This window comes from Saccopteryx leptura, chromosome 8 (assembly GCF_036850995.1).
Source record: "Saccopteryx leptura isolate mSacLep1 chromosome 8, mSacLep1_pri_phased_curated, whole genome shotgun sequence".
NCBI lineage: Eukaryota > Metazoa > Chordata > Mammalia > Chiroptera > Emballonuridae > Saccopteryx > Saccopteryx leptura.
The window spans coordinates 53,225,313-53,249,670 of NC_089510.1; the positions used below are offsets into that span (position 1 = coordinate 53,225,313).

Genomic DNA, 24,358 nt, shown 5'->3' on the forward strand with positions numbered 1-24,358 from the left:
ATTTTTGTGACAGAGAGAGAGAGAGAGACAGAGAGAGACAGAGAGGGACAGATACGAACAGACAGGAAGGGAGAGAGATGAGAAGCATCAATTCTTTGTTGTGGCATTTTATTTGTTCATTGACTGCTTTCTCTAATGTGCCTTGAGTTGGGGAGGGACTACAGTAGAGCAACTGACTCCCTTGCTCAAGCCTGAAACCTTTGGGCTCAAGCCAGCAACCATGGGGTCATGTCTGTAATCCCATTCTCAAGTCAGTGACCCTGCACTCAAGCTGATGAGCCTGCGCTCAAGCCCGTGACTTCAAGGTTTCTAACCTGGGTCCTCTGCATCCCTGTCCAATGCTCTATCTTCTACGCTACCACCTGGTCAGGCTGTTTCTTCTTTAAGCTATGTGTTTAAGTAGTGGCTTTTTTTTTGTGGGTGGCTACCATTAGGTAATTAAGAGAAAAATGTTCATATGGACAAGAGTTTTTTGTCTTATGAGTGCTTCTGCACTTCATCCTCCTTTGCTACTACAGATCTTTCTCCTTTCTCCTTTTATGTTATTGTTGTCACAGATTATCCTTGTTTTATTGTGACCTTGCTTGAGCTTTTACATTTAGTTTTGATTTGTTCTGTTCTTTGTGTCTGGTCAAGTAGCCCTCCTGAGTATTTCCTGCAGTGCTAATTTTATGGTGATAAATTCCCCCAGCTTCTGTATATCTGCAAAAGTTTTTATTTTTTTCTTCACATTTGAAGGACATCTCTGATGGCTATAGTATACTTGGCTGGTAATTTCTCTCTTTTAGTACTTTGAATGTTTGGGTCTACTCTCTTCTGACTTAGAGTTTCTGCTGAGAAGTCTGATGATAGCCTTCCTTTATATGTTATGTTCTTCTTTTTCCTAGCTGCCTTGAGGATTCTTTCTTTGTCATTAATTTTTGACAATTTTGTTATGATGTGCTTTGGAGAAGGTCTGTTTGAGTTGAGGTAACTTGGCTTTTTGTTTGCTTCTTGGATTCAAGGCTCTAACTCTTCCCATAGGCTTGGGAAATTCTCATCAATTATTTGTTTGAATAGGCTCTACCTTCCCTTCTCCCTCTCTTCCTCTTCTGAGATACACATTATTCTTATATTGCTTTTTCTGATGGAGTCAGACCATTCTTGTAGAGCTCTCTCATTTTTTTAAAATTTGTGAGTTTCTTTCCTCTTCTCTCTGTAGCATCTGTAGTTGCCTGTCTTTGATGTCACTTATTCTGTCCTCTATCTGGCCTGTTCTATTAGCTAAACTTTCTAACTCATTTTTCAATTTATGTATAGAGTTATTCATCTTTGTTTTTAAAGTTTCAATCTCTTTGGTGAAGTACTCATTTTGTTCATTAATTTGTTTTTTGAGCTCATTAATTTCCCTATTAGTGTTTTCTCACAACTCATTGTATATTTTCAGAACTTCAATTTTAAATTCTCTATCATTTAACTCTAAGGTTTCCATATGATGGAGATTGCTTTCTGAGGATTTTTTCATTTTATTTCTGTACTACTTGTTTGTCTTGTGTGGCCATGGTATTTGATTTATTCCTCCTTGATGGCATTTAAAAGTGATATTGTTAAGAACTCTTAACAAGAAACAACTAAAAATTGAATAAATACAATGAAAAATATAAAAATTTAAAAAATAAGACAAGTGTAAAAGAAAAATCACAAAAAACGAACAGTGAAAACCAAAAGAAACAAAACACCTACAAAGAATAACAATAAAAATATAAAAATTAGGCCCTGGCCGGTTGGCTCAGCGGTAGAGTGTCGGCCTGGCATGTGGGGGACCCGGGTTCGATTCCCGGCCAGGGCACATAGGAGAAGCGCCCATTTGCTTCTCCACCCCCACCCCCTCCTTCCTCTCTGTCTCTCTCTTCCCCTCCTGCAGCCAAGGCTCCATTGGAGCAAAGATGGCCTGGGCGCTGGGGATGGCTCCTTGGCCTCTGCCCCAGGTGCTAGAGTGGCTCTGGTCGCGGCAGAGCGATGCCCCAGAGGGGCAGAGCATCGCCCCCTGGTGGGCAGAGCGTCGCCCCTGGTGGGCGTGCCGGGTGGATCCCGGTCGGGCGCATGCGGGAGTCTGTCTGACTGTCTCTCCCCGTTTCCAGCTTCAGAAAAATACAAAACAAAACAAAACAAAACAAAAATATATATATATATAATTTATATATATATATAAATTAAATAAAATGTAATTCAAAAGAGGAAAAAAATAAAGAGAAAAAGAAAAAAATGGGGAAAAATGTCAGGTTTGAGAGGTTACTGTTTGCTTCCAGTAGGTGTCACTGTATTACAAGCTTTTGCTCTGTTAAATTCCTAGGCTGACCTCTGCTGAGATGTTGCTGTCACAATGATGGAGGTGGGGCTGCCGTAATGGTGGCTGAGACATGTTACTATAGTTTTACAGCTTTAAAGCTTTAGCAATGGCATTTCAGGCCTCCATGTGCTCCTCCCCACACCTTAACAGACCAGGAGACCAGACATGGAGCACCTTTGTTCTTCAGGGGACAGAATAACTTTGGAGAGTTACCTGTGGTGTCTGTCTCTGCCATTCTCCTTACCCACGAGGGAGGCTGGAGGCCAAACTAGTTTTCTCTGTCTCTGTGCCAAGTGCAGGCTGTAAGCTGACAGCAGGAACACTGGTTGTGACCCCTGCCCCCATTCTGCCTCTGCTTTGGTTTAGTATCACCCCCTCTTTCCCTAAATCTCTCTGATCCTTCAGGCAGAAGGAGGCCCAGTCACTTTGAGCTTCTCTCTATGTATCCTGGCAGACAGAACCCAGACAGCCTGAACTTCCTTCCTCCTCATAGTTCTGGCAGAGAAAAAAAACAACCCAGTCACTCCAGAGCTGACCACAAGTGCGTTTTATCTTCCATACCCCTTTTCAACTCTTCCCACCTTTAGTCACTGGGTGCACAGTGGTGGGATTCTGCTGAACCAACACCTAATTTTTTGTTAAGTTCAGTGAACCAGTTGTTAAAAATGGCACTTGTAATCAGGGTTCTTTCTAAGGTGAGTGCCTAGGCACCTGCCCAATGTGGAAATCACAAATTTACATTCCTTACTCATTTTTAATGTTCATCTGCATAACAGCATATTCTAAGCCCCCATAGTCATGTTTATTATATCCATAGGTTAAAAAAAATTACAGACGAGGATGTCAATCAAGAAGCAATATGGAGCCTGACCAGCCAATGGTACAGTTGCTACAGCATCAGACTGGAATGGAGAGGACCAGGTTTGAAACCCCAAGATCATGGCTTGAGTGTGCTCAAGCTCATCTGGTTTGAGCACAGGCTCACCATCTTGAGAGTGGGGTCATTGGCTTGAGCATGGGATCATAGACATAGCCCCATGGCCACTGGCTTGAGCCCAAAGGTCACTGGCTTGACGCCCAAGGTCGTTGACTTGAGCAAGGGGTCACTTGCTCTACTGTAGCCCCCCCCATCAAGGCATATATGAGAAAGCTATCAATGAACAACTAAAGTGCTGCAACAAAGAATTGATGCTTCTCATCTTTCTTCCTGACTGTCCCTATCTGTCCCTCTCTCTGTCTCTCTCTCTTGGTTGCTGTCTCACACACACACACACACACACACACACACACACACACAAAAGAAGCAATATGGAAATGCCTTAAATAATAGTTTTATTGTTTTTGTCAAGTATTATTTAATATTTTTATTAATATTTTAAAACTCATAACATAATCTAGTTTTGTGTAGCTATTTTATTGTTCTTATTTAAGTATTAAATGCATGAAATAATAAATTACCTGTCGGTATATCATTTTTTTCATACTTAAAACAGTCGTTAGGGCAGAGAACTGGTTAAATTATTTGAATCCCACCATTGGGTGCATGGATCTTTCAGGCACACTTGTGAATCCAGCTAGGATTCCTTTACTGTGTTATAGTTGTTCAATTTGTTGAAATTCCAAGAGGAGAGTTCAGGAGTATCTCTCATGCTGCCATTAGTCTGATGTCATCACATTTATTTTGAATTTATTTCTAACCCAATGGTTCTTAAACCTTTAGAAATCCTATACAATTTTGAGAATTTGCTAAAAAGCTTTGTACTTTTTCTCAGAAAACTGCTAATGTGAATATTTCTGAAACATATTTTTTATAAATATATAATGTTATCAGAAGCATTTAAGAGTCTCTCCAAGGATTTCCGGTTAATAATCCTTTTGTTAAATAATTCAAAACAGCTTTCCACACTTGAGTATCCAGCTCCTGTGTTACAGGGCCCTGGTGACCTTGAAAGTAGTTGGTTAATGAGGAATAGTGAGGTCCCTGACTGAACAGCATCAAGGAGAGAAAAGACATGGAACATGGAGAAAGTGGAATTGAGCCATAATCTTTGCATTTCCCACTGAAGCTTTAAATGTATCTGCAGTCTTCACTTTAATCAAAATTGTTTAATTTAGGAAAGAAAGAGCCCAATTCTTTTTCTTTATAAAATCCTGATTTTAGTGCTTCCTGAATATTTTTCTTTTAAAAGGAGAAATACAAACCATATGTTACAGGGAGGTCTTAGTTTGACAACTTAACTTGCATGCTAGGACCCAGATACTTCTGGTCATGATAGAAAGCCTAGGGGGATGGGTCTGGCTAGGGTCTATTGGCAGCAAGGACTGAGAGAGCCCCTTGGAATGATCTCATCACAAAGAAGAAAAAGTTGGCTTGAGACAATGTGCCAGGTTTGAGGGTTAGTCAATTATTGCACTGCAGTCCTGTAGACTTGTGCCTGACCCAACTTGAGAAATGATAGAAATTAGTGTGCTAAAAATATGTTTTATCAAAACCTCTTTAAGCCCAGGCCAGGTTGCTCAGTGGATAAAGTGTCGACCTGGCGCACCAGAGAGCATGGGTTCTACCCTCGGTCAAAACACACACGAGAAACATACAATGAGTGTACAACTAAATGGAACAATTAAATGGAACAATGAATTGATGCTTCTCTTGCTCTCTTTCTCATCAATGGACAAATAATTTAAAAAGTCTAATGCATTGTAGCAGATGATTGTGTACCCCAATCCATATGCTTATTGTGAATATGTCTTCCTACCTGAGCAAAAAAAAATTTTTTTCTGGAGCAAAGGAAGCAAGCTCAAGCCATGAGCTGAGCAAGCTGCAAATGCCAGAAAGTTAAAACCCCTAGGAACAGCCTTTAGTCAGTGACAGATGGGAACTTGGTGATGAAGCAGCCCTTAGCACAGATGTTGGGAACCTATGGCTCGCGAGCCAGATGTGGCTCTTTTGATGGCTGCATCTGGCTCACAGACAAATATTTAATAAAAAATAATAATGTTAAAAATATAAAACATTCTCATATATTACAATCCATTCATTTCCTACCGCTCATGTTCATGATTGCGGGTGGCTGGAGCCAATCACAGCTGTCCTCCAGGACACCACCAAATTTTTATTGGATAATGCGTAACGTATATGGGTGGTTGTATAACTCTCACGGAATTACATTTTAAAATATGTAGCGTTCATGGCTCTCTCAGCCAAAAAGTTTCCCGACCCCTGCCTTAACAGAGCTCCCTTGTTCCTCAGGTTGGGAGAATTCTGAGGTGTGTTATACACTGTCTCCCAGAGTCCTCCAGAATGATTGGCCTCTAAGACTAACTGGCTTGATAACATGCATACTCTCTGTTAGCTTTCTTCTCATCACTCACTTTTTCTACTCTATTTCCACTGTTCCTGGGATTGCCTCCCAAATACTAAATTGATTGCACTTAAATCTTTGTTTCAGAGGCTGTTTCTGGTGAGAAAACTCCATACCAAAATAGGCATTGAGCATACAAGGCAGCACAAGTTTGCAGTCAGGCAAACCTGAATTCAAATTTCTTCTCACCAGTGACAGTAAACAACTTAATTTTCTTAAGACTGTTTTATCTATAGAATGACGATAATAGTACTGACTTCATCAGGTCAGGTTGTAAAAAAAAAATTGAGAATGTATGTCAAGTGTGAGCTGTGGCTTGTACATAGTAACTGCTTAATAAATGTTGACTATTCTCATTAATATATTTATAATTAATAAAGCATAGTCCAAGTTGGGGGCAAAGCTGTTTTCCACCCGTGGGATGGCAGCTGAAGCAGGTTAGGAACACGTGCTATAGAGGGTGGGTATCTGATGAGCATATGGGACTTAGCAATAGCAATGACATAGCGGAAACATTGCCACAGAAATATCGTTTTTATTATGTTCACAAACTTAATTTGCTGTCTTAGGGTTTTTCAAATTGGGGTAGTTCCCTTTGCTCCCCTCCACTCCACACTTCCAGGCAGGATCATATTTAAATTCTTTGATCACAGTGAAAGAGAAACAGACAGGCAGGTTAAAGGATTTCACTCATTCCCCTCATCCCAATTAATTACACTGCCAGGTTCACCTCAGCGTTTCAGACTTTTCAGAGAAGACGAGCCACTTTGGCTAAGACAGCAGACAGCAGGGAGGATTAGTTGTTGCCACGCCCCTACAGGTGTAGCCAGATGACCTAACTATGGTTATAGAATATGTTTCAGCTCTTTTTGTTGTTTTACGCCAGCTCAGAATCAAGGGCCAACGGTGATATCCCGTCACAATCTTCTTTTACTAATTTAGACATGAATAGACAAATTTCTCCCCAATTCAGAAGAGAAATATATGTATAAAAAAGCAAGGTAGCATGATATTTATACAAAAAAAACCCGACTTTTAAGAGGTGATAGTATTACAGATAGAAGGGACCCAGCAACATTGGCTCACCTGGCTTTAAGAACGACAACCACAAATCCCGTTAATCTCATCTGTTTCGTGGGAGAAAGAAAAACCTTTCTGTGACCTTGTCAGCTGGTCTTAAACTCATATAGGGTATTTCCCCAAGAGGGTCCCATTACTTCTGTATATGGTGTCAGAAAAATCTGTTGACATTGGCACTTTAATACTGACCTCTGAAACACTTCATTAGTACCTCACAGGGCCATTTGCAATGAAGTGATTTAAGTTGATGTCTTAGTGTTAAACTGTGAGTTCCATGAGGGCAGAAATCAGACATGATTTATTTGCACATGCCAAGAAGCCAGCATATGATGGGGGGAGGAGAATGAAAATATTGTTTATCCAAAATTCAAATATAACCGGTATCCTGTATTTTATCTGGCAATTCTATCCCTGCCATATACCCCACCTCAGTTGGTGAGTGAGTGAATGAATAAATGACTAGAATCATATCAACAAATGGAGAAATAAACTGGTAAAAACATGGATTGACCATGTAAAAGACGCTCATTTGAGTTATACCTAACAATTACAAAACATCAAAACTCTGCCTGGTGAACATTCTACCTTTCAAAATCTGACAGTCTGAGGCTGCATTTCCTTCCTTCCAGCTTTGTTCACCTGCTGCGCGATATGGGGCGGAGCATCCCGCCACCAGCACCGCCTAAGGATCCCAGAAGCTCATCCCCACCCCCACCCCGCCCCGGAATGGAAGGGGACCAAAAGCTGGAGAGTACTATCTTTTTTTATAAAAATATATGTGTGAAGGAAATTCTCTGGATTGAAGACCTCAATGGCTGAAGGCGAGAGGAAAACAGCCCTGGAAATGGTTCAGGCAGCTGGAACAGGTAGACACTGTGTGACACTTGTTTTGCAGGAGGAGGAACATGACCTAGAAAATTCTCTTCCTTATATGATTGTGAAGAACCCAGAAGTGGAATTTTTGGTTACACTATAACCCATCCTTCAGAGAATACAATTAACCTAAGCATTCAGACTCGAGATGCTCTTCCAGCTGCTGAGCCATTTCAGAGAGGCCTGAATGAGCTCCTGAATGTCTGCCAACGTGTGCTTGACAAGTCTGATGCCCGCATAAAGGAATATAAGGACCTAAAAGCCAGTGGAAGTGAATCCACATTCTAGTCCTTGTGAACTATACAGAGAGAAACATCCTCAACATTCTCTCCGTTATTTTGCAAACCCCAGAAGTAGTAGTTTATGATTATAACATGATCTGCCCTTCAGAAATTTGTGATTCTAACTATTGACCCACTTCAGCTATTGGAATCCTAACCAAAGGGAAGGGAAGGGGAAGGAATTTGACAGTCCGGTTTTGGCTTGAGATGCATTTTGTTTTTTGCATTCAGTGAGAGGAGGGGAGGTAGAGACAGACTCCAGCATGCCTCCCAACTTGGATCCACCCTGCAAGCTAGGGGGCAATGCTACTCTGCCCATATGGGGCTTGCTCTGTTGCTCAGCAACCAAGCTCTTCTTAGTGCCTGTGGCCCAGATCATAGAGCCATCCTCAGCGCCTGAGGCCAACTTGCTCCAATCAAGCCATGGCTGCAGGAGGGAAAGAGAGAGAGAGAAGTGAGAGAGAGTGGGGTGGAGAAGCAGATGGGTGCTTCTCCTGTGCGCCCTGACCTGTAATCCAATCTGGAATATCCACACACCAGGGGGTGCTCTACCACTGATCCAACAGTCCAGAGCCAAGGTGCATTTTCTAGCCATGCTTCCTCAGCCACTTTTACTTAGTGTCCATGTGGGAAGAATACTAATCTTCTGTTACTGTTTTTTGTTCCAATAATCTTACATCTTTTTTTTTTTATTTCTCCATGGGGAGGCAGTCAGACAGACTCCCGCATGCGCCCGACTGGGATCCACCCAGCATGCCCACCAGGGGGCGATGCTCTGCCCATCTGGGGCGTTGCTCCTTTGCAACCAGAGTCATTCTAGTGCCTAAGGTGGAGGCCGTAGAGCTGTCCTCCAGCCAACCCTGCTCCAGTGGAGCCCTGGCTGCGGAAGGGGAAGAGAGAGACAGAGAGGAAGGAGAGGGGGAGGGTGGAGAAGCAGATGGGCGCTTCTCCTGTGTGCCCTAGGTGGGAATCAAACCCAGGACTTCCACACACCAAGCCGATGCTCTACCACTGAGCCAACCGGCCAGGGCAATTTTACATCTTAATTCCACACACTTCTGACTTCGTATGTTTGCCTAACTGTTTATTAGTGTGTACCAGTTGTACAAGAAAACAGACAGTGGATGGTGTGTAGAGTTCAGTTATTGTGAATCACAGTCATCTCTGTATCTTCTTTAAAATTCCAGAATTGTGCTTTTACTCCAGCCGGACCCTGGGGTTTTGGGTAAAGTCATTCACCTTGATTAAACCATCAGGACCAATTCTGTTTGGAGAAAATATATATCTGGGGTTAGTCAATTAATCATAAGAAAGAATATATAAACTCCCTGAATGAATTCTACTACAGCTCTTGCCCTCATCACCCCCATTTTCTCTGAACTCTTGACTGCCTGTTCCTCCTCCTCTATTCCTACCCCACTGGTGAAACCTGAGCTCCAGCCAGTGTCATCTAGATCAGTGGTCCCCAACCCCCGGGCCGTGGACCGGTACCAGTCCGTGGGCCATTTGGTACCGGTCCACAGAGAAAGAATAAATAACACATTATTTTCTGTTTTATTTATATTTAAGTCTGAACGATGTTTTATTTTTAAAAAATGACCAGATTCCGGCCCTGGCCGGTTGGCTCAGCGGTAGAGCGTCGGCCTGGCGTGCGGGGGACCCGGGTTCGATTCCCGGCCAGGGCACATGAGAGAAGCGCCCATTTGCTTCTCCACCCCCCCTCCTTCCTTTCTGTCTCTCTCTTCCCCTCCCACAGCCAAGGCTCCATTGGAGCAAAGATGGCCCGGTGCTGGGGATGGCTCCTTGGCCTCTGCCCCAGGCGCTGGAGTGGCTCTGGTCACGGCAGAGCGACGCCCCGGAGGGGCAGAGCATCGCCCCCTGGTGGGCAGAGCGTCGCCCCTGGTGGGCGTGCCAGGTGGATCCCGGTCGGGTGCATGCGGGAGTCTGTCTGACTGTCTCTCCCTGTTTCCAGCTTCAGAAAAGTAAAAAAATAAAAAAATAAATAAATAAATAAAAATAAATGACCAGATTCCCTCTGTTACATCCGTCCAAGACTCACTCTTGACGCTTGTCTTGGTCACGATATATTTATCCGTCCCACCCTAAAGGCCAGTCTGTGAAAATATTTTCTGACATTAAACCAGTCCGTGGCCCAAAAAAGGTTGAGGACCACTGATCTAGATGCCTGGGCCCTGCCCCGCCAAGTTATTGATTGGATAGGTTCAGGGTACAGTCCGAGAAATTACATTTCCAGCAGGTTTCCAGCTGATGCTGTGCTACTGGTCTTGACAACACTAAGAACTGCTGTCTTATACCATTCTTCCCTTCCCCTTTTCCTTCTCTCTTGTTCTTCACACTATTTCTCGGTTCCCAGAGCAGTATAATATGATACAATAACTTCAGTATGTCTTGGCTTGCTAGATTTATTTTTCTTGTATTCTTTCCCCTCCAGTTGGTAAAAGTTTACTTACACTTCCTGTTCAATGTAGGCCAGCATTCGGCTGACATGTGATGCAGAGATCTCTCCATCCACTTCAGCAATGTACTTGTAGAGAAACTGGAAGGTACTAAAAGGGATGCGGGCAGGTCCACAATCATGGTCAGATGATAAAACTTCACATACTACCTTGAGAGTTTTGGAGATGGTCTATAAAGCCATAAGATTAAATCAAAGAGAAGTCACTATTCTGGACTAGACTCCTAAGATCAGTATAGATAAAAAAAGAAAAAGATTTTTTTGCTTTCATAAAATAAAGTGGGAATGATATAATATTCTGGCAAGTCTGATTTTTTTTTTTTGTATTTTTCCAAAGTTAGAAGTTGGGAATCAGTCAGACTGACTCCCGCATGTGCCCAACCGGATCCACCCGGCATGCCCACCAGGGGACGATGCTCAGCTCCTCTGGGGCATTGCTCCACTGCAATCAGAGCCATTCTAGCACCTGAGGCAGAGGCCATGGAGCCAACCTCAGTGCACAAGCCAACTTTGCTTCAATGGAGCCTTGGCTGCGGGAGGGTAAGAGAGAGAGAGAGAAAGGAGAGGGGGAAAGGTGGAGAAGCAGATGGGCGCTTCTCCTGTGTGCCCTGGCCAGGGATTGAACCCGGGACTTACACACTGGGCCGACACTCTACTGCTGGAGCCAACCGGCCAGGGCCAAGTCTGAATTTTTTTATACCCAAATGTTATTTAATTCAATCGAAAATTTTTTATCTACTGGGTTGTTTTTTTTCCCATTTCTTTGTTGGAGAGCTTCTCTCAAAGAATTAAGTTTATAAACTGCTGAATACTTTAAAATTTTTGTTATTTTAATCAGAACAAGCTTACCCAAGGAGAATTTGATTTGCATTCTACAAAATTAAAATGATTTATTATCCTTATTGTTCTCTAATCTTATCTCCAAAGGGATGAGGTGATTAGTCTAGCAAGATACTTGGAGCAAATGCCACAGGAAGTGACCGGGTAGAAAGAAGGGACTAAGAGAAGGATAATGTGCCTGGGAAGAGAAGAGTCCCAGATTCAAGAAAAGTGACACTGAACATCACAATAAACCTAGTTCTTCTAAAACATATAATCAGAACCAGCAAGTACTTTATATGACATAACACTAACCTTGTCATTACTGGGAAAAATTAGTAGATGATGAATGCCACAAATTTTAATGGAAGGGTTGCTGTAGGAGCAAACATTTCTTACAATGAAACTTGAACATTTAAAGGATCATGTTCGGAACTGAGGCTTTACTTATTTTTGTCTTTAAATAAACCCATCCTTTCAGTAAATTTCACAAGTAAAAGAGTTGTGAAATGATGGGAGAAAGGAAAGAAGTGATTCAAAGAAAGGATTGTTTAGCTCTGAATTAGCAAAGACAGATCAGCATATACAGTGTGACCGTAAAGTCATGGTGCATTTTTGACCGGTCACAGGAAAGCAACAACAGACGATAGAAATGTGAAATCTGCACCAAATAAAAGGAAAACTCTCACAGTTTCATACCTATTCAGTGCAGTTCGATGTGGGCTCATGCACAGATTTTTTAGGGCACCTTAGGTAGCTATCTCGTATAGCCTCTACAGACTCGTCACTGACTGATGGCCTACCAGAATGGGGTTTCTCCACCAAACTGCCAGTTTCCTTCAACTGCTTATCCCACCGAGTAATGTTATTTCCTATGTGGTGGTGCTTTGTTATAAACGTGCTGATATTCAGGTTGCACATTGGTCACGGATTCAAATTTAGCAAGTCACAGAACACACTGAACTTTCCTCTGTACTGTCCACATCTCGACTGGCATGGCCGTGGGCTGCTCCACTGTATACATGGTGTTACATCATCACCTGCTCATGCGTACATGCTGCCACATCATCCTACAGAATGGGAGGCTTTTCCTTTTATTTGGTGCAGATTTCATATTTCTATCATCTTTTGTTGCTTTCCTGTGACCAGTCAAAAGTGCACCATGACTTTACGAACACGCTGTATATCTTGGGAGTCTGCTAAAACAGATGATGTGTAGATTCTCCTTGCACACTCTCCAGGGAGCAGGGAAAAGTTAGTCCTAAGTGATGAACTGGGAGAAAGAAGCAGCAGGTGCTATAAAGATGCTATAATTCCATCTGACCAGGTGGTGGAGCAGTGGATAGAGTGTTGAACTGAAACCTGAGGACCTAGGTTTGAAACCCTGAAGTCCTGGGCTTGAGCGTGGGCTCACCAGCTTGAGTGCAGGATTGCTAGCTTGAGCGTGGGATCATAGACATGACCACATGGTCACTGGCTTGAGCCCAAAAGTTGCTGACTTGAAGCCCGTCCCTTCTCTCTATCTCTCTCACACACACAAAAAAAAATAAATAAAAAGGAGTGCAGATGAGCTGGTGGGGGACTGAGAGAGAGGAGAGACTGAAGACTTAAGTTGCAAATAGCTAGGAACCACAAAGGCCATTATTTACCTCCAGACAGATCTGAGGTGCCAGAGATGACCCAAGGGTGTGAGAAACCTTTCACTTGTGTGTTCTAGAGTCCCAAAGTCAGCCCTTTCCTAATATACTCAACTGCCATCTTTTTTTTCAGTCCATTGATGAAAAAAAAATTTTCAATACCAGTTGATATTCAATATTATATTAGTTTTAGGAACACAACATAGTAGTTAGACATTTATATAACTTGTGGAGTGAACCCCTTGATAAGTCTAGGACCCCCCCAATACCATAAACAGTTATTGCAATATTATTGACTATATACCTTGTGCTGTACTTTACATCCCTGTGACCATTTACTAACTGCCAATTTTCAGCCGCTCTCTTAAAGAGAGGAGTGGTGAGGAGAAACCTGAGAGACTGGACAATTTACCTTACAGCTGTTTCAGTTACTGCATCATATGAAAACTCCTGAACTGGACTGAATCTACTTATTTTCTTAGTCTACTCTTTGTGGGTAAGGTAGGTCAGGAAAATAAGAATTAACTGCAGATAAAATAAAATAACTTCCCTGACCCCATAAACATTTTCAAATGTGGTATGAATAAAATTGTAACCTTATGTGACTTTGAAAAAATTCCTTTTTTTTATTTTCCCTTCTGTGATTTCCCCAGTCGTTGGGTCTGTTTCTACAGAAGTGGGACAGTGCTGAGCAGCAGCTCACCTGCCCTCAGCTGCATTTCCTTCTCCTCTCTGGAGGGCAGTATTTATTCATTATAATAATGGTACCATAAAGAACAACAAAGACAAAAATGGCTTCTCCTCTGCCCCTCTCTAAGGAAATGCTTATGATGAAAGTTTCAGCAGAGGGTGATCGACCTGAAGATGGCAGTGGAGTAGGCAGATGCACAGACTCCCAGCTCACACCACCAAACTGGATTACAAATTAATTTAGGAACAATCAGCATGAAAAACCAACTCTGGACTACAAGACCATCTCTCAAAAACCAAGGAGCAAAGAAGAAGACACACTGAGCCTGGTAGGGAGCACCGAGGAGCAGTGAGTCTCCCCTGCTTACAGGAACAAAGAGGGTGTGAGGCTGACAGCCCAGAAGGGCTCTCATTCCAAGGAAAAGAGTAGTAAAAATCACTCACAGCCACTTGCCTGGGGACCTGGGAACAAGATGTGTTGAAAGGGCTGGCTTATCTTCCAAAAGGAAAGGGGGGGGAGAGAGAGAGACAGAGGGTGGCTGGCACAGAAATGCATGGGAGGACCTGAGAAGCTGACTCACCTAGTGCTGGAGCTGGCCATAGCTGGGGGAGGGATTGATCCTTCCACATAACACAAGACTAAAGTGCTTCCAAATCATACATCTCCAGACATCTCTCCAGCTCCAATCAGTGCAACAAGACACAGCTGAAAACAAGAAGTGGTGAGGAGGGGCAGTAACTCAGGTCTCCATGAAGATCTGAGATACATCTCCCCCTACTGAAGTGGAGAAAGCACCCCGCCCCCAGAGAGAGTAACTGGCAGATAAGACCTTCAGAGTCTCAGGTTATACCCACCGCATTCCTGGACACAGTTTCAAATAAGCCCCCTGCTGAGATCAGTAAATAAGACTACAAGTGAGAAGAAAACAAATAAATCAAGACTATAAAGCAGCCCAAATCCAAAAGTGGATTACAAATAACAGCTGATGTCAACCCAAGAAGACCTAGAAATAACACAACTAAAAATTGAAGGCAGACAACACCAAACCTAGACTCACCCAGCCCTACAAACAACACACCCAAACACATAGACATAATGAGAAGACAGAGAAGTGCAATCCAAATGAAACCACAAGAGAAATCTCCAGAAAAGGAACTGAGTGGTATGGAAATAACCAAATTGCCAGATGCAAAGTTTAGAATAATGATTGTTAGGATGCTTAGGGATCTTAGAACAACAATGGATGGTCATTACAAACACCTAAATAAAGAGATAGCAAATATAAAAAAGGACATTGAAATATTAAAAAAGAATCAGTTGGAGGTGACAAATACAATCAGAAATGAAGATCGCAATGGAAGGAATTAAAAGCAGGATTGGATGAAGCTGAGAATTGAATCAGCAAGTTGGAGGACAAAATGAACAAAGGCACAAAAGCAGAGCAGAAAAAAGAAAAGAGACTCAAAAAGTCTGAGGAAACTCTGAGAGAGCTCTGTGAAAACATGAAGAGAAATAACATCTGCATCATAGGGGTTCCTGAAGAAGAAGAGAAAGAACAAGGGATAGAAACAAATCATAGCTAAAAACTTCCCTAAATTGATGCAGGGAAGGGTCTCACAAGTTCAAGAAGCACAGAGAACTCCCTTAAAGAGAAACCCAAAGAAATCTACACCAAGACACATCATAATTAAAATACCAAATATAAGTGATAAAGAGAAAATATTAAAAGCTGCTAGAGAAAAAAAGACTATCACCTACAAAGGAGCCCCCATAAGGATGACATTCGACTTCTCAACAGAAACACTTGAGGCCAGAAGGGAATGGCAAGAAATATTCAAAGTAATGCAGAACAAGAGCCTACAACCAAGACTACTTTATCCAGCAAGGCTATAGTTTAAAATTGAAGGAGAAATAAAAAGCTTTACAGTAAAAAAAAACCCTCAAGGAATTCATTACAACCAAACCAATGGAGCAGGAAATGTTAAGGGGCCTGTTGTAAACAGATCAAAGTGGGAAAAGAATATACCAAAAGAGGAATACAGCTGTAAAGAATAAAATGGCAATAAACAACTACATATCAATAATAACCTTAAATGTAAATGGATTAAATGATCTAATCAAAAGACATAGAGTAGCTGCTTGGATAAGAAAACAGGACCCATACATATGCTGTCTACAAGAGACACACGTTAAAACAAAAGATGCACATAGACTGAAGATAAAAGGATGGAAAAAACTATTTCACTCAAATAGAAATGAAAAAAAAGCTGGGGTAGCAATACTTATATCATACAAAATGGACTTTAAAACAAAGACTATAGTAAGAGATAAAGAAGGTCAGTACGTAATGATAAAGGCAGCAATCCAACAGGAAGATATAACCATCATAAATATCTACGCACCTAATATAGGGGAACCTAAATATATAAAGCAGACTTTGATGGATATAAAGGGTGAGATCAACAGCAATACTATAATAGTAAGAGATTTCAATACCCCGCTAACATCACTAGATAGATCCTCAAGAAAGAAAGTTAACAAAGAAACAGCAGACTTAAAGGACACGCTAAATCAGCTTGATTTAATAGATATCTTTAGAACATTTCACCCTAAGGCAGCAGAATATACATTCTTTTCAAGTGCTCATGGTACATTCTCTAGGATAGACCACATGTTAGGACACAAAAGCGGTCTCAACAAATTTAAGAAGATTGAAATCATATCAAGCATTTTCTCTGATCACAATGGCATGAAACTAGAAATCAACCACAACAGAAAAACTGAAAAATACTCAAACACATGGAAACTAAAGAGCATGTTATTAAATAACAAATGGGTTAACAATGAGATCAAAGAAGAAATTAAAAAATTCCTAGAAACAAATGATAATGAGCAAACAAAAATTCAACATTTATGGAACACAGCAAAAGCAGTCCTGAGAGGAAAGTTCATAGCATTACAGGCATTCCTTAAGAAGCTTGAAAAGCTCAAATAAACAACATAACCCTTCATATAAAAGAACTAGAAAAGAAAAGCAAGTAAGGCCCAGAGGTAGTAGAAGGAAGGAAATAATAAAGATCAGAGCAGAAATAAATGACATAGAAGCTAAAGAAACAATACAGAGGATCAATAAAACCAAGAGCTGGTTCTTTGAAAGGGTAAACAAGATTGATGAACCTTTAACCAGACTCACCAAGAAAAGAAGAAAGAGGATTCAAATAAATAAAATTAGAAATGAGAGTGGAGGCCTTGGCCGGTTGGCTCAGTGGTAGAGTGTCAGCCTGGCATTCAGGAGTCCTGGGTTCAATTCCCAGCCAGGGCACACAGGAGAAGTGCCCATCTGCTTCTCCACCCCTCCCACTCTCCTTCCCCTCTGTCTCTCTGTTCCCCTCTCGTGGCCAAGGCTCCATTGGAGCAAGGTTTCCCCGGGCTCTGAGGATGGCTCTGTATCCTCTGCCTCAGGAGCTAGAATAGCTCTGATTAAGGCAGAGCAATGCCCCAAGATGAGCGAAGCATCACCCCCAGGTGGATCCCGGTGGGGCGCATGCGGGAGTCTGTCTGACTGCCTCCCTGTTTCCAACTTAGGAAAAATACAAAAAAAAAAAAAGAAATCAGAGTGGAGAAATAACAACCAACACAACAGAAATACAAAATATTGTAAGAAAATACTATAAAGAAGTGTATGCCAAAAAATTAACCTAGGTGAAATGGACAAATTCCTTGAAACATATCATCTTCCAAAAATCAATCTGGAAGAATCAGAAAACCTAAACAGACAGATTACAACAAAAGAGTTTTGAAACAGTTATCAAAAAACTTCCAAAAAACAAAACTCCTGGGCCCGATGGCTTCACTGGTGAATTTTACCAAATATTCAAAGAAGAACTAACTCCTATCCATCTCAAGCTATTTCAAAAAATTCAGGAGGAAGGAATACTTCCAAGTTCCTTTTATGCGGCGAGCATATTCCAAAACCAGGCAAAGACAACACAAAGAAAGAAAATTATAGGCTAATATCCCTGATGAATTTAGATGCTAAAATCCTCAACAAAATATTAGCAAACAGGATCCAGCAATATATAAAAAAATCATACATCATGATCAAGTGGGATTTATTCTGGGGAGGAAAGGATGGTACAACATTCATAAATCAATTAATGTGATTCACCACATAAACAAAAGAAAGGAGTAAAACCATATGATAATTTCAATAGATGCAGAAAAAGCATTTGATAAAATCGAGCACCCATTTATGATCAAAACTCTTAGCAGAGTGAGAATACAGGGAACATACCTCAACATGATAAAGGCCATCTATAACAAACCCACAGCCAACATTATAATTAATGGACAAAAATGAAAAGCAATTCTCCTAAACCAGGAACAAGGCAGGGGTGCCCTCTTTCACTATTCTTTTTTTGTTTGTTTTTTTTTGTATTTTTCTGAAGTTGGAAATGGGGAGGCAGTCAGACAGACTCCCACATGCGCCTGACCAGGATCCGCCTGGCACGCCCACCAGGGGGCGATGCTCTGCCTATCTGGGGCATCGCTCTGTTGCAACCAGAGCTGTTCCAGCACCTGAGGCAGAGGCCACAGAGCCATCCTCAGCGTCCGGGCCAACTTTGCTCCAATGGAGCTTTGGCTGTGGGAAGGGAAGAGAGAGACACAGAGGAAGGAGAGGGGGAATGGGGAAGCAGATGGGTGCTTCTCCTGTGTGCCTTGGCCGGGAATTGAACCTGGGACTCCTGCACGCCAGGCCAACACTCTACCACTGAGCCAACCAGACAAGGCTCACCACTCTTATTCAACATAGTACTGGAAGTCCTAGCTACAGCAATCAGACAAGAAGCAGAAATAAAAGGCATACAAATTAGAAAAGAAGAAGTAAAACTATCGTTATTTGCAGATGATATGACACTGTATATAGAAAACCCTAAAGTTTCAGTCATAAAACTACTAGATCTGGGAGAAGACAAGATGGTGATGGAGTAGGCAGACGTACCAACTTCCACCTCCCAGAACCAAAGTGGATTACAAACTAATTTTAAGAACCATCATCTGGAAAAACCAACTTTGGACTAAACTAAGAGGACTCTTCAACCATGGAACACTGAAGAAGCCACACTGAGACTGGTAGGAAAAGCGGAAACGCAGAGAGGGCTGCAAAGCCTCCCAGAACAAATGGCAGCTGGGAGACTCGCGTGGCAGGAAGTGAGTTTAGCAGAGAGGGGAGGGTTCTGAGCCCCAGGAACAAATCCCGAGCCTGCAGTCCCAGAGCCTAGAAGAGGCCTATGGACAGTATTTAGCTGGAAACAAGACTGGATACAGTTTGTGAGAAAGATACTGATTTCTTAGACCCAGGATTCTTCTTAAAGGGACCGTGCAGAAAACCTCTCTCAAAACTACTCACCCAGGGGATGGGGAGAGAGGAGAGGACCGGAGTAGCAGGAAGACAGTGTAATCTAGGAAGCACAGGGAGAAACATTTTGAGAGACAGCCACCCTAACCTCTGGGATGAGTAACTCCCCAAATCTGAAGTGAATATTTCCCCTGGAAACAGCAATACCAGCAAAGGGAAGCAGGACACCAGCAAAACAAGCTCTCCCGCAGCACTCAGAGCACTGTCGCTTAGAAGGAGGGAGCTTTCGGGAATACAGTAGTAAGTGTTAGGGTCTGAGCTGCAGTGCCCCCACCCCCAGGGCTGAGGGCTCACCCGAGGGCAGGTGGCAGTGGGACGTGGAAGCGTGGTTCTGTCAGCAAGGATGGAAGCTGGCTGGCCAGAACTGAGGCCCAGGTGTGAGCTCAGTCTTGCCTGGCTGGGGAGGAGGGGATGTGCAAAAGTGGTCAAACCCAGCTGTGGGCCTCCTGCAATCCAGCCTGTGGGGGGGAAGGGTAGGACCCCCGGAAGGGGTGGAGACCTGCCCTTGAGCAAGGGTGTAGGAGCACAGCCTTGCTCTGCCCGCAGAACCCAGGCTTGTGGCCTGACTTGGGAGCCGGCTCCTCCCGCGGGGTTGGAGCTGAAAGCCCAGAGCAGGCAGAGTCCCGCTACTGAGCCTGGGCACAGAGTTCCACCCGGCCTGTGGAGCCAAGGCTTGCAGCCATCCCACGAGCGGGCTCCTTCTGCAAGGGCATGGCGAAAGCCTGGAATCAGGCGGAGACCCGCAGCTGAGCAAAGGTGCTCACCACTGCCCTAAGGGCCGGGCATAATGCTGCCCGTGGGGGTGGGGCGAAGGCCAAAGCTACTGAGGCTTGTATACCCAAGCACGTGATCACAGCCACTCCCGTGAAGGAGAGGTGGAAACCACAGCAACAGCCCCAGTGGGCAGCCACCAGCAATGCCCATACCTGAACACCTTAGGCTGCAACAGCAAAGGGGGTGGTGGGCCTGCAGACAGACCACACCTAGGGAACACAGAGGCCACACCCAGAGGACTCCAGTGGCCAAAACCTTCTTTTACACAGACAAAAAGAGAAAGCAGAGAAATGCAACACAAATGAATCAAGAGAAATCCCAGGAAAGGACCTAAATGCATCAGATATAACCAAATTACCAGAAGCAGAGTTTAAAATAACGATTGGTAAGATGCTCAAAGATATTAGAATAACAATAGATGGTCATTATGAACACCTAAATAAAAAGATAGCAAATATACAAAAGGACATTGAAATAATAATTAAAAAAATCAGTCAGAAATGACAAATACAATATCAGAAATGAAGAACACAATGGAAGGAATTAAAAGCAGGATGAATGAAGCTGAAAATCAAATCAGTGAGTTAGAGGACAAGATAAATAAAGGCATGGGAGCAGAGCAGAAAAAAGAAAAGAGACTTAAAAAGTCTGAGGAAACTCTATGGGAGCTCTGTGACAACATAAAGAGAAATAACATCTGCATCATAGGGGTTCCTGAAGAAGAAGAGAAAGAACAAGGGATAGAAACTTTGTCCAAACATATCATAGCTGAAAACTTCCCTCAATTAAGGCAGGAAAACATCTCACAAGTTCAAGAAGCACAGAGAACTCCCTTAAAGAGAAACCCAAAGAAATCTACACCAAGACACATCATAATTAAAATACCAAATATAAGTGATAAAGAGAAAATATTAAAAGCTGCTAGAGAAAAAAAAGACTATCACCTACAAAGGAGCCCCATAAGGATGACATCAGACTTCTCAACAGAAACACTTGAGGCCAGAAGGGAATGGCAAGAAATATTCAAAGTAAAGCAGAACAAGAGCCTACAACCAAGACTACTTTATCCAGCAAGGCTATAGTTTAAAATTGAAGGAGAAATAAAAAGATTTACAGACAAAAAAAACCCTCAAGGAATTCACTACAACCAAACCAAGGCTGCAAGAAATGTTAAGGGGCCTGTTGTAAAAGATCAAAGGAGAAAAAGAATATAGCAAAAGAGGAATACAGTTTTAAAGAATAAAATGGCAATAAACAACTACATATCAATAACATTAAATGTAAATGGATTAAATGATCTAATCAAAAGACATAGAGTAGCTGCATGGATAAGAAAACAGGACCCATACATATGCTGTCTACGAGAGACACACCTTAAAACAAAAGATGCACATAGACTGAAGATAAAAGGATGGAAAATAATATTTCACGTAAATAGAAATGAAAAAAAAGCTGGGGTAGCAATACTTATATCATACAAAATGTAGGACTTTAAAACAAAGACTATAGTAAGAGATAAAGAAGGTCAGTACATAATGATAAAGGCAGCAATCCAACAGGAAGATATAACCATTATAAATATCTACGCATCTAATATAGGAGCACCTACATATATAAAGCAGACTTTGATGGATTTAAAGGACGAGATCAACAGCAATACTATAATAGTAGGGGATTTCAATACCCTGCTAACATCACTAGATAGATCCTCAAGAAAGAAAATTAACAAAGAAACAGTAGACTTAAAGGATATACTAGATCAACTCGATTTAATAGATATCTTCAGAACCTTTCACCCTAAAGCAGCAGAATATACATTCTTTTCAAGTGCTCATGGTACATTCTCTAGGATAGACCATATGTTAGGGCACAAAAGCAGTCTCAACAAATTTAAGAAGATTGAAATCATATCGAGCACTTTCTCTGATCACAATGGCATGAAACTAGAAATCAACCACAACAGAAAAACTGAAAAATACTCAAACACATGGAAACTAAATAGCATGTTATTAAATTATGAATGGGTTAACAATGAGATCAAAGAAGAAATTTAAAAATTCCTAGAAATGAACGATAATGAGCATACATCAACTCAAAACTTATGGGACACAGCAAAAGCAGTTCTGAGAGGGAAGTTCATAGTATTATAGGCATACCTCAAGAAGCTAGAAAAAGCTCAAATAAAGAACTTGACACTGCATCTAAGAGAACTAGAAAAAGAACAGCAAGTAAAGCCCAGAGCTAGTAGAAGGAAGGAAATAATAAAGATCAGAGCAGAAATAAATGACATAGAGGCTAAAGAAACAATACAAAGGATCAATGAAACCAGGAGCTGGTTCTTGGAAAAGGTAAACAAGATCAATGAACCTTTAACCAGACCCACAGAGAAAAAAAAAGAGAGGACTCAAATAAATAAAATTAAAAATAAGAGTGGAGAAATAACAACTGACACAACAGAAATACAAAATATTGTAAGAAAATACTATGAAGAACTGTATTCCAAAAAACTAGACAACCCAGATGAAATGGACAAATTCCTTGAAACATATAATTCTCCAAGAATTAATCTGGAAGAATCAGAAAACCTAAACAGACCAATTACAACAAATGAGATTAAACAGTTATAAAAAAAAAACTCCATAAAAGAAAAGTCCTGGGCCTGATGGCTTCACAAGTGAATTCTAACAAATATTCAAAGAGAACTAACTCCTCTCCTTCTCAAGCTATTTCAAAAAATTCAAGAGGAAGGAAGACTTCTAAGCTCCTTTTATGAGTCAAGCATAATTCTGATTCCAAATCTAGGCAAAGACAACACAAGGAAAGAAAATTATAGGCCAATATCCATGATGAATTTAGATGCTAAAATCCTTCACAAAATATTAGCAAACAGGATCCAGCAATATATGAAAAAAATCATACACCATGATCAAGTGGGATTTATTCTTGGGAGGCAAGGCTGGTACAATATTCGCAAATCAATCAATATGATTCATCACATAAACAAAAGGAAGGAGAAAAACCACATGATAATTTCAATAGATGCAGAAAATGCATTTGATAAAATCCAGCACCCATTCATGATCAAAACTCTCAGCAAAGTGGGAATACAGGGAACATAACTCAACATGATAAAGGCCATCTATGACAAACGCAACATCATACTCAATGGGCAAAAATTAAAAGCAACCCCCTTAAGATCAGGATCAAGGCAGGGGTTCCCCCTTTCACCACTCTTATTCAACATAGTTCTGAAAGTCCTAGTCACAGCAATCAGACAAGAAAAAGAAATAAAAGGCATCCAAATTGGAAAAGAAAAAGTAAAACTATCATTATTTGCTGATGATATGATATTGTATATAGAAAACCCTAAAGTCTCAGTCCAAAATCTACTAGACTTGATAAATGAATTCAGCAAGGTGGAAGGATATAAAATTAATACTCAGAAATCAGAGGTATTTTTATACAGTAACATTGAACTGTCAGAAAGAGAAATTAAGGACGCAATCCCCTTCACCATTGCAACCAAAAAAATAAAGTATCTAGGAATAAATTTAACCTAGGAAAATTAAAGACTTGTACTCGTAAAATTATAAAACATTGATTAAAGAAATCAAGGAAGACACAAACAAGTGGAAGCATATACCGTGCTCATGGTTAGGAAGAATAAACATCATTAAAATGTCTATATTACCCAAAATAATTTATAAATTCAATGCAATACTGATTAAAATACCAATGACTTACTTCAAAGATATAGAACACATTCCAAAAATTTATATGGAACCAGAAGAGAACACGAATAGCCTCAGCAATCTTGAAAAGGAAGAATAAAGCGGGAGGTATCACACTTACGGATATCTAGTTATACTACAAGGCCATTGTACTCAAAACAGCCTGGTACTGGCATAAGAACAGACATATAGATCAATGGAACAGAACTGAGAACCCAGAAGTAAACCCACACTCTTATGGACAAATGATATTTGACAAAGGAGGTAAGAGCATACATTGGAGTAAAGACAGCCTCTTCAACAAATGGTGTTGGGAAAATTGGACAGCTACCTGCAAAAGAATGAAACTAGACCACCAACTACACCATTCACAAAAATAAACTCAAAATGGATAAAAGACTTAAATGTAAGCTGTAAAACCATAAGCATCTTAGAAGAAAACATAGGCAGTAAGCTCTCTGATATCTCTCGCAGCAATATATTTGCCGATTTATCTCCACAGGTAAGTGAAATAAAAGACAGGAGAAACAAATGGGACTATAACAAACTAAAAAGCTTCTGCACAGCTAAAGACAATAAGAACAGAATAAAAAGACAAACTACACAATGAAAGAATATATTTTACAATATGTCTGATAAGGGGTTAATAACCAAAATTTATAAAGAACTTGTAAAATTCAATACCAGGAAGACAAACAATCCAATAAAAAAAATGGGCGAAAGAAATGAATAGACACTTCTCCAAAGAGGACATACAGATGGCCAGTAGGCATATGAAAAAATGCTCAACATCACTAATCATTAGAGAAATGCAAATTAAAACCACAATGAGATATCACCTCACACCAGTCAGAATGGCGCTCATCAACAGAACAACACAGAATAA

At 41.2% G+C, this 24,358-nt stretch overlaps 1 protein-coding gene and 1 pseudogene across 1 annotated transcript in view; one reads left to right on the top strand and one right to left on the bottom strand.

Annotated features, from left to right (window-relative positions):
* Window positions 1-5,517: 5,517 nt before the first annotated feature.
* LOC136379527 (DNA-directed RNA polymerases I and III subunit RPAC2-like) lies at window positions 5,518-7,932 on the top strand (annotated as a pseudogene).
* A 1,176-nt stretch (window positions 7,933-9,108) lies between these two features.
* The window catches only part of ROPN1 (rhophilin associated tail protein 1), a 41,380-nt gene continuing 26,130 nt past the window's right edge, over window positions 9,109-24,358 (bottom strand). The window contains exons 5-6 of the mRNA XM_066347594.1: window positions 10,397-10,572; window positions 9,109-9,189 (exon numbers count right to left, since the gene is read on the bottom strand). Coding sequence (XP_066203691.1) covers window positions 9,123-9,189; window positions 10,397-10,572 — 243 coding nt within the window. The 3' untranslated portion in view covers window positions 9,109-9,122. The remainder of the gene's footprint in view (window positions 9,190-10,396; window positions 10,573-24,358) is intronic.